This window comes from Nuphar pumila, chromosome 7 (genome assembly GCF_984573655.1).
Source record: "Nuphar pumila chromosome 7, dmNupPumi1.hap1.1, whole genome shotgun sequence".
NCBI lineage: Eukaryota > Viridiplantae > Streptophyta > Magnoliopsida > Nymphaeales > Nymphaeaceae > Nuphar > Nuphar pumila.
The window spans coordinates 113,390,465-113,401,326 of NC_143255.1; the positions used below are offsets into that span (position 1 = coordinate 113,390,465).

General features: G+C 36.6%; 1 protein-coding gene across 3 annotated transcripts in view; it reads right to left on the reverse strand.

The window, feature by feature from the left end:
* LOC149832990 (uncharacterized) overlaps positions 1–7,916 on the reverse strand; it is a 30,193-nt gene extending 22,277 nt beyond the window's left edge. For 2 of the 3 annotated variants that reach the window (XM_090014828.1, XM_090014827.1), the window contains exons 1-4: positions 7,653–7,916; positions 6,684–7,523; positions 6,465–6,563; positions 5,823–6,082 (exon numbers count right to left, since the gene is read on the reverse strand). In XM_090014828.1, coding sequence (XP_089870954.1) covers positions 5,823–6,082; positions 6,465–6,563; positions 6,684–6,754 — 430 coding nt within the window. In that variant the 5' untranslated portion in view covers positions 6,755–7,523; positions 7,653–7,916. The remainder of the gene's footprint in view (positions 1–5,822; positions 6,083–6,464; positions 6,564–6,683; positions 7,524–7,652) is intronic. The other variant, XM_090014829.1, reaches the window with a different exon arrangement.
* Between the last annotated feature and the right edge of the window lie 2,946 nt (positions 7,917–10,862).

Sequence of the window (10,862 nt, forward strand, 5' to 3'; positions counted from 1 at the left end):
TGGTGTTGATAAATCATTTACATTGCATGTGATAAAGGAAATTTTCATTTTAAAGCTAAATGAAAAGGCGTGATAAATCTACACATGCTCTTAACATTGATGAGGAATTTAGCTTAATATGCACGTATGTCTAAAGGTTTTCCTTCATCAAAGGTTTTCAAAATCACTTTTATTTTATGACAACAGGAGTGTTGTAGTTATTGCTATCAACCCAGTTCAACATGAAAAAATGAAACATGTGGAGCTTGATCAGCATTTTGTTAAAGATAAAGTTGAAAGTTAAGAGATTCATCCATTATTTCTAAGAGGAGAAGATCAAGTAGCAGATATGTTCACCAAGCTGCTCTCATCATTGAGGCATTTTAAAAGGCAAACTATCTATGGTTATTCAAGAACCATGTGCAGTTTGAGGGGAATATTAGAACTCATTAATGTGTAATGTGTAACAGGGGCATTCTTGTCTATTGTTCATGTTGTATTTTTATCATTGTGTCAAGGGCAATATTGTAACTTACCCATTCAGCCTATTATATAAAAGAAGAGGAGACATCCCTATGTGGGCAGCGACCTCCATTATTTATCGCCTTTCTTTTCTTTCTCTTTCATTTTCTCCAAGTAACAAGGCACACACTCCAAGGTTGCAATTTTCACAACTGCATCCAAATTCTAGTCTAGTTGGTCATCTGGATGGACTCGTACACATCCGTCTTTGACATTCTTGTCACTTTTCAGTGATTGGGGTCTTAGATAGCTCCTGGGACATTATGAGAAAAACACTTGATACAACTTGGTTGATTGGAATACAATCAATTTATCTACTGTAAGGTACTAAAATAGGGAAAGAGGGAATAACTAGAGGATCCTCCCTTTGGACATTTACAATGGTTTCGAGACAAGCATGGGTGACGGTCCTCTAACAGCATGTGGAATATAATTACACATTAATTTTTGTTTGAACAACTGGTTCAGGACAAAGAACAAGAAGTTTGGTTCACATCAACCAAGTTAACTTTTTTCATTTTCCTTTTTTTCACTCAAAGATGAGAAAAAAAAATCATCTTTATCTACCTAATCAAAGACCCATTTTAGAGTATTGAGTACTTAATAGATCCTGATGAGAAGCACATGATGACACGTAGATGTGGAAGGACTACTAATGGAGTATATGGGAATAAGATCCTGATAAGAAGCACAAGATGACATGTAGATGTGGAATGACATCTAATGAAGAATATGTGGGAATAAGCCAGGTCATCACAGCAAAGAACTTGGAGAGAGGGAAGATTGACACATTAAACATAATACAACAGGATGAAACATCGTGATCAAATTGCATTTTTTGAAGATAATCCATTTGAAATTGGTGCAAGTGATAAAGTTGATGGTAAGTGAATGTGTCAAATCAAAAGGGATTCCTAAACAAAATGATGCAGGAAAAGGACAACTAAAGGATAAATGAAGGACAACTCACTAAACGGCTAGATGGTTTTATGTGGCAAATGTTCCATTTAACACAGCTGCTAGTGTATTTTTCTTTATGGTCGGTTATGAAGAAGAGGGACTTAATGATGCAATAAAACTGGATTTGTTAGTATCCAATTGACACACCAAAAGCTCCACACAAAAAAAGTTGAATTTATGTTTACATCCAATGATCCAAATGATGTTACCAAAACAAAGATGCAAGAGGCAAGGTCTTGAAAAGATATAGTAACAGCTATGATGACAAAATCATAGAAATGCAAGTTTATTCACATAATGTTTCTCGCTCTGTTGGTCCAAGTTCTTCACTTAGTAGATTATGAAATGGATCCCAGTATGGGCTATATCTATGAGGTCATATCGCATAGGGATGCAAACAGTTTGGATCCGGAACAGCTAAAAACATAGGGAGTAAGATCTGGAACAGCCAAAAATTGCAAGACTTCCATCCTGAATCCGACCCATTTGCATCCTTAATAATGCATTTGAATGAATTAAGTTATTCACCACTGTCGGTAAATGCTAAGGAGACATGGAGTATCATAGTATCATCTTCACTACTCATTGTGTGCAGCCAGTCATGAACTTAATCCAATTACCCAAAATCCCAAGATAAGTGTTCCTGAAATGCAAGATTGAGTTATTGCAAAGTTGACAAAGAATACAACTATTCAAGTGTATCTCAAAGAGGTATTACAGGTGCTTTAGAGCATTTGAGTGCTTAATGCAAGGGAGAAAGTTGCCAGACGGGTACGAGTACGGGTACAGGTACGAGATACAAGTACGCAAGGCCCTCAAAGGTTTCGGGTACGTTTTTATTGAAACGTGTATCTAAAAATTTTGGTACAAGTTTTTAATAGACATTGAGTATGTGGTTTACTTGATGACGGTACGATCTTCTAAAAATTATATCTCATCATTTATGTTATAAGAATAATACCATCATATATATTATGACAAAAGAAATGCTAAGAAATGCAAAAACACTAAAAATCAAAACATCACCTAATTTCACTATGTATAGCTATAGCAATGGGCCAATGTCTCAAGCAACATGTAAAAGAAAATTATTGAAAGCAATATATTTTAAAACAATAACTACATAAAAAAAAAACATAGACCAATCTCAAACTAATGATGTAAGGGTTGCCCCTTACAAGAATTTATGAAAAGTATGTGCAAGTATGAGAATGATCTTTTGCATGTCTTCTCTAATCTCAGTTATGAAATTGATATAAAAAGTATAAAAATTATATTTAGATTAAAGAAAAAGAAATAACCTCCTATGGCAACCTCAATGAATCCATGGGCAGGCAAGAGACAACCTCGCGAACTGAAACATCTTAGTAGCTAGAGGAAAAGAAAGCAAAAGTGATTCCTATAGTAGCAGCGAGAGAAATGGGAGCAGCATAGACTGTGAAAATGGGGTTGTGGGAGAACAATAAAAGTGTTGTGCTGCTAGGTGAAGCAGTGGAGTACTGCACCCTAGATGGCGAGAGTCCAGTAGCCGAAAGCATCACTGGCTCATGCTCTGACCCGAGCCATAGCGAAAGCGAGTCTTCATAGGAAAATTGTCACTGCTTATGGACCCGAACCTGGGTGATCTATCCATGACCATGATGAAGCTTGGGTGAAACTAAGTGAAGGTTCGAACCGACTGATGCTGAAGAATCAACGGATGAGTTGTGGTTAAGGATGAAATGCCACTTGAACCCAGAGCTAGCTAGTTCTTCCCAAAATACATTGAAGTGCGAGAAGCCTGTTGTTGGTTTGAATCATGGTTGCCAGTCGAGGAAGCGGGAAGCGATACGGGAAGCTGGAGTGGAAAGCAAGGCACTTTCAAAATTTTAGAAAGCGGAAAGCGTGGGACGACTTAGAAGCGAATCACGAACCGTCTCGAAAGCGACCTAGGAAGTGAACCAGAAGCGAGGGGGAAGTGAAAAAAGAGAAAAAAAATAAAAATTAAAATTAAAATTAAAATTAAAAAAAATGAAAAAAGGGAGAAGCGAGGGGAAGCAAGGGGAAAGCATGTTTCCCATAAATGAGAAGTGCAATTCCGGTAAAAGGGAAGCGTGCTTCCCATTTATGGGAAGCACACTTCCCAAAAAAAGGAAACACTTCACTGCACATTTCAGAAGCGTGACGTTTTGCGCTTCCTCATATGCCTAGGCACTTCCGGTAACTTTGGTTTGAATGGAAGTAAGCTAGATCCACACATATAAGAAAGGTAATAAGAGGGCGCTGCAGAGGTCCTATTACCTTGTTTGAGAGGGATACAATTATTGCCACCACCATAGATGAAACCAAGTTTGGTTATGGTTTTACTTATATAAGAAACTGGTTTCCTATATTCTTGAAGATGAGTTTCATATGCATTTATAGATGAAACCAAGTTTGGTACTAGATTCACTTATATAAGAAACTAGTTTCCCATATTCTTAGGGACGAGTTTCATATGCATTTAGAAATGAGTTCCTTGGTGTTTCTGAAACTGGTTTCAATGTTTTTTAAACATGTTTCGTACCAGTACCAGGTACTGGTAAAACTGAAATGGGATACGTACGGCAAAATATGGTTTCTATGCAACTATGGGAGCAACAGTTTTTTCTAGCCAACACAATTAAAGAAGGAAAGTATGATAATAGTTAGTGTATTGGATCCAAAGTGGAGGAGGTCTCTAATGAGTCAATCAACTCCATGTGAAGGAGGTTTGAGGAGGTGTCAATTTGCTATTGCATGGCATCAAGGAGATGGTTGAAATTCTTACGACTTAGCACCATGAGTGGATGAACATATTGTGATGGTAGGTGACCTGTTCCCTTCTGTTCTACATTAAGGACTTGGTTCCCCATTATTTTTATTGGCCTATGAACAGATTATGTGCATTACAAAGACCTTCTGTGAGGAACTTGCAAATATTAAGGAGGCTCAGGGCCTATGATGTGCAGCAGGGAGATAATACTAGCTTAAAGACTAGCGTGGGAGGTGATAACTAACCATTCAATCTATGTAAAGAGTACCTTCTTATAACCAAGCTCACATGGTGAAATAATGGTAGAAAAAGCCATGCTTAAAGAGGATGAAAGATTTAGTGTCTCAATCTTAGTGGTGCATGTTAGGAGTTAGGACATGTTCTAAAAACATATCATATTTTTCACTTGTTTGTGTATACTTTAGTCATATACTGTGATGTAGTATCATATCTTATTGCCCTTCACTCTTTCATTCAAGCATGGGCTCATTCAAGGGTGTCAAAATCATAAACAATACAGTTCTAATCCACAAAACAATGAACCCCATGCATGAAGAATTTGACATATGCATAATCTTGAAGCTTTCCCTGTAGAAGGCATATCATTTAGTTTCACGCAAAATGGACTCTGTGCCCAGGTGGAGTAAATAGATTTGGAAGTGTACTCAATCTGTTCCAAATGATATCACTGTCAAGGTTAATATTGTTTCTTCTCCTACTCGTGCTCATATTGTCAACTTTTGCAAACATACATCTTTGGCATGTGAGATTGTGTTTGTTCTTACTAGCAGAACTGCTCCGTTTGATGTTGATCCTTGCTTTGAAACTTCAATCATGCAGTTCCAAAGCAGATTCAAACTCCTAGCCAGATGGAAACTTGGCCAAACGAGATAAGAATATGGACCCACAGGATATTCAACCCTTAGAAATGATGAGTACATGCTTAAACGCAAATAGAGAAAACTCCCACAACATTACAAGAATTATATATAAGGGAAATCTATAGGGTTTTGTACGTTCTACATATGCAAATGTATAATAATGTCATAAAAAAAGTAGTGCATACATGATGCTGACACATAAAATAGATATATGATATTTCCAAGTGTGGACAATTGTTTGTCACTTTCTTCACATAATTTCATCAATTTTTAATATTTTTGTGTATGAGTGTGTGTGTCTGTGCATGTGTGTATGAGTGTGCACTCAACAGTGTCACGGATTATAAGTCAGAGGTTGCAAGTAGCACAAAGACCTGGTTTGCTAACATAGGATAATTTGAACTAAAAGAAACCCCAGTATGCACGGAACATAAGGTTGCAGGTCCAAGCAAAGAACTCTGAATCCATAGGATGGTGACTTAGGGGGGATCTAGACAACTGACTGCCTCTAAACCAGAGAAGTGGTTACCACTGCATCTTATAAAACTCCCAGTGGCAAATTCCATGGTAAACATCTTAGAAGATACTATGGCTAAACCATCATATATTAATTCACTAACCGGTATAAGATATTTCAAGAATCAGAAAGTGAACAAAGTACATAAAGGGGATACCCAAATTGGATATTTAGAAAATGTTTCACAGACCTTGGGTTACTGATCCTTTATCAGAATGATGATCTTCATTGCTATCGATTGAACCAGAAAGACTCTCACACCTTCCATGACTCAAAGATCCAGAAGCCTGCCACGCGGTCTTATCATGGGCTCCACGGAAGGAGCTTCCAGAACTCTCCCCCCAAGTTGTTGAGGCTAATCCATTCTCACCGCGCTTAGAATTCTGTAAGGATGAACTTCCATGAGCTCTTCTCCACTCAGGGGCACTTTGAGTCACCTCCTGACAATCACTGGTCCCGAAAGAAATATAACATATGAGAAGACTACCAGGGAAAACCACAATAGTAGCCTTTGTTCTTTTACCATAATGTCAGAAATAATAAAGTTGATATTAAGACAAAACAAACGCATCCTGGTTCGGCACTCTTGCCATGCATAGTTTTAGTAGAAAATGAGATATAGATGAGTACAACTGACAACTAAGGAATGATTGCTGACTAAAAACAAAATGCAAAGAAATCACATCATCAGAACCATTTTTGCCCAAGAGTTGGGAATTTCAGACAACGTCCCATATGGAAATTTAGCTCCTTCCAGACTGCTTCAATAATTTTCATCTACATATGAACAAATTCAGAAGGATAAACAGTTATGTTGACAGAGATACAATACCTTATAATGGATGGATCAAATCCACTTGGTGGCTGTTTGCAAATATCCAGCTCACTGAATGATAGCAAAAACTCTCTTGTATATGAAAATTTCACGTGTCTGAAATCCATTAAGAGAAAACAATAATGAAAATTTTCTCCAATTCACACAACTAAAATAATAAAAAACAGGGCAAGCTCCCGAAGGAAGAAAAAAAAACAGATAAAACGCATTGGATACTTTTGATGATTTGCAACATCAGTGCTCTCAGCCGGCAAGGGAAAGTCCCGACCTTCATTTTCTGCCATCATTCTCAAGTAGCCCAACAGAGACAAGGAATGGATGAAGCTAAACTAAGCTAGTGTTGCTGCGTCAAATCACCAATAAACCAAAATCTAGCCCGGACAGAAGGTCGCTATGAAAGCGAAATGGAAGTATTGACAAGTGAATATCACGTCCAATCGGTTTCTTCAAGGTTCAGCCATAGCATCCATATCCAACAATACCTTCTATGAAATTTCTAAACAAAAACTAACACTTCAAATCTGCAATCCAGCACAACTAACCAACCATAATCTTCAATTCAAAACTGCAGAGACGAGTTGCGAATGCTCGGACTGCAATGTGGAAAAAGCAAATAGGATCACAAACGCCCTTCATCGGTATCAAACTTGAGCGCCCCAGATAATACCCATAGAAGGTAATCACCTAATCGACTAAAATGAGTTCATCAGAAATCTCGGCTTCGTCATAAGACATGGATTAATAATCGTTTCACCTTATTCAAATCATGGCACTAAAACACGTTCTCGAAATTTAATGGTGTTCAATAGGGACAGAATCTTGCAATCGAGATGCTAAAACAAGCCCAAAAAAACCAACCGCTTCAGAGGCGAAACGTGAAAAAAACTGACCACCATGACTCCACCCTTAACGAGAAAGAAACCCATGAAGACCCAATAATCCTCAACCCCAGAAGGCAAAACTCTCTCTAAACACCGACCACCTTCGAGAGACCTCCATCAGATATCAAACCACAAAAAAAAATCCCCAATTATTCACGCTCCCATCGAATACAAACTGCAATAAGATAAAAAAATATAGGATTTCACGTAGGATGCAAAATGGGAGAAACCCAATTTCTCGGTGAACAAAGAAAGTGGGGAGGAAAGAAAAAAAAACAAAAAACAACTACAAGCGAAGACCTACCTCGAAATGGAACCCATAATTACATCGAGAAAAAGATGCTTCCGATAAATGATGAATCGATCGACGTAATCACAAAGAGAGAGAGGGGGGGGGGGAGGAGGAGGTGGGTGAAGGGAGAGATTCAGGACAGATGACGAGCAGAAACTCTCCACCCAGCTCGGAAAAAAAAAAACCTCAAGAACAAGGCTACAGAAAATAGAGAGAGAGAGAGAGAGAGAGACGTGATATAAAAGAAGAAGGCCAATGAAATGAAATTACAAGTCCAGCTTCTTGTTTCATTTTCCTTCTTCTATTTGTATTCTTATGTCTTGCTCATTATCAGTTATACAATCACACCATTGGGATTCGAACTTGCAACGTCCCAACACAAGCCGACGTGCACGAACTGCTCCTGCCGAACAAGCTGAACCCCCGTTGGCCTTGCTCATTATTTAACAAAAGAAAAAACACCCCGAGGAAGGGTTACCATGGTCTCCATTTATTTTGCACATAATTAGTCATTTTTAGATTTAATTAAGCCATTCATTCACCTTATGCTTTAGCTTTACCATAGAGTCAACTGCCTGATGTAACCTAATCTCCTAAGAAATATTTTTTTAATAGATAAGCGAGGCAATTATTCCCAATTTTCATCGTAATCCCATTTATATTATCTTGTGTTAAGACTATTAAGCTTGCTTTGGTTTTTTAACGGCACATTATCACTGCAAAATGGTTACAAGTTTTGATAGAAAGCAATACTTTCACCAACAAAATTAAAAGGGAGAATGTATTCGGATATCACAAGGATAGTGACAAACTTTAAAAATGGCAAAATATCGTTTTTCAAAAACTCGTGAGAATTTGAATTTTTTTCATAAATCTTGCATTTTTTTGGCAAAATCTTGGCAATAAAAAATTATTTTTTATAAGAAAATATTAATAAAATTTATTTAAAAATAAAAATACATGGTTTTTCATGATAAATATCCGTTTAAAATGTAAAATGTCATGTTTAAATCACAGTATTTATGTTTTTTTTCATAAATCTCACGCTATTTTGAAAATCTTGCAAGAAATTGCCGTTTTAAACTTTCAGGCAATTTCTTGCTATATTAAATCTCGCGATATTTGTCACTATGATCACAAGATGACCAAGTTCTTGAAGTTATTGAATATTGAGTGTACAAGTACCCAATCGAGATGCTCCTTTTTAAGCACACATAGGCAAGTTAAAAAGCACAACAGGGCAATTAAAATTAATAATATCCTCTTTGGAACCAATTGTAGCAGAGGTTAGGACATGCCATTTTTGGTTGCATAGCCGAGAAAATGATATAAATTAGTATAATTTACATATAGTCCCCTGACATATATCAAATTTATGCTTAGCCTACTGAAGTTTTAAATATTTTAGATAAGGGTTAACATTTGGTGAGGTTGCCATTACCTACAAATGAGTTTTTTTTTTCATATTTTTTTGTTGTTTTCATCAAACTAATCTTAAAAATGTGATTTAGGGGTGTCAAGTGGTCAAGGTTGACCCTTACCAAACAATATAGGGTCGTGATAAAAGAGGAGGACTGAATAGAGTTTGAGTTGAGCTCAAAGGGTTCTATTAGTATAATATGGAGCCGGGAATGGTTTGTGAAATTTCATACCAGGTTTGGGCCTTACTCTAGTTTCGATTAAGATATGCAATTTCTCAATGTAAAAGATAAAAAAAATAAAAAAATATTACTTCTCTGGTCCATGTAACCCTTATAGGACTTGGGTATGGTTTTTCTTATGGCGAGTTCTATTGGACCCAAGTCTGAACTCTCTGCCAGCACCTCAAATCAAATATGGGTTTGGTCTTGATTGGGTACAAACCAAATCCTACCCATTGACACCCCTAGATGTGATCTACATGATTTGGTTAGTGGAAACCCGGCTCGTGGATCGTTCAACTATGACATATCGGTAGAATTTTATGAATCTTGAGAAATCAACTGCCTACAATGTGCAACATCTTCCCTGCTCATAAAATCGTGTCTTTTACACAATCCAAGAGTTTGTTTCTAGCATTTGGATCAAGTTGAATCCATGTAGGAGGTCTGAGTGGGTTAACACAACCAGCTAATTGGGACAAACAACTTGACATGACCAAATATTACCCTTTTAGATAGATGCCTATTATTCTTGCTTAAATAATCATTTGTGTTATTTTTATTTATTTCTAGCTAACTCTTAAAATGACATTTTTGACATTTACTTTTGCTAAAGAAGACAACATTTCCTTTAGGGGGCATTTGTTATACTCCCCCACAAAGGAAGCTTATTTACTTTGAAAGGGCCACTTTGGAGGGAAAGTGCTTCCCCGTTGGTAGAGGTATAGACCCATTTTGTCATGAAAGTTGTTTTTTGGTGTTTATTATGTATGTCCCACCACATATTTCTTATAGACATGTTTGTTTCACTCTTTTTTGTAGGAAAAGACACTTTATTTCCTATGAAAGAGAGATACTTCCATAGGAATGGGCATGAAACACACACTTAGGTTAATAAGACCGTGAGACCGTAGAATGCATTTGGTTGTAAATGAGATAGCCACATTGTATTCCTATTACCTATATATATATATATATGCATATATATATAGAGAGAGAGATAAATAGAGAGAGAGAGAGGCAAATAAGTCATTTTAAGGGGTAAAAGTAACCCAACCAGCTACTAGAGCAATTGTTGAAGGAAAGGTGTATTTGAATCGCGAGACAAATGTAAATTCACTAAAAATTAGGTGCTTATATGTAAATTACGCCATGAACTAGCAACAATGGCAAGAATAACTCTCACCTTAAAGAAAATCTTAATAAAAGTTTATTGATGATGTCATTGAGAATTCAAAATTTTCAAGGAGAGTGATGAGAAAATTGTATCGGGATTGTTTAGTTAATTTCTATACATAGTATTGCATAGTAAAGCATTTAGCTGCCCATTGTCTTTCAAATGAATCATAATAAATTGCAATGTGATGCTGCTATACTAATTTTTCATCTCTTACAAAGAACTGCAGTGTGAAAAGTACTGTCAGTGATTTTAAATAGAAAAATTTACAAAAAAACATGCTTAACTTTTGGCCTATTTACAAACACCTGCTTAGCTTTTGAAATATTATAAATACACGGTTAACTTTTGAAAACTGCTTTGTTAATTGGGTGTGTATTCATAATATCTTAAATGTTAGGCATG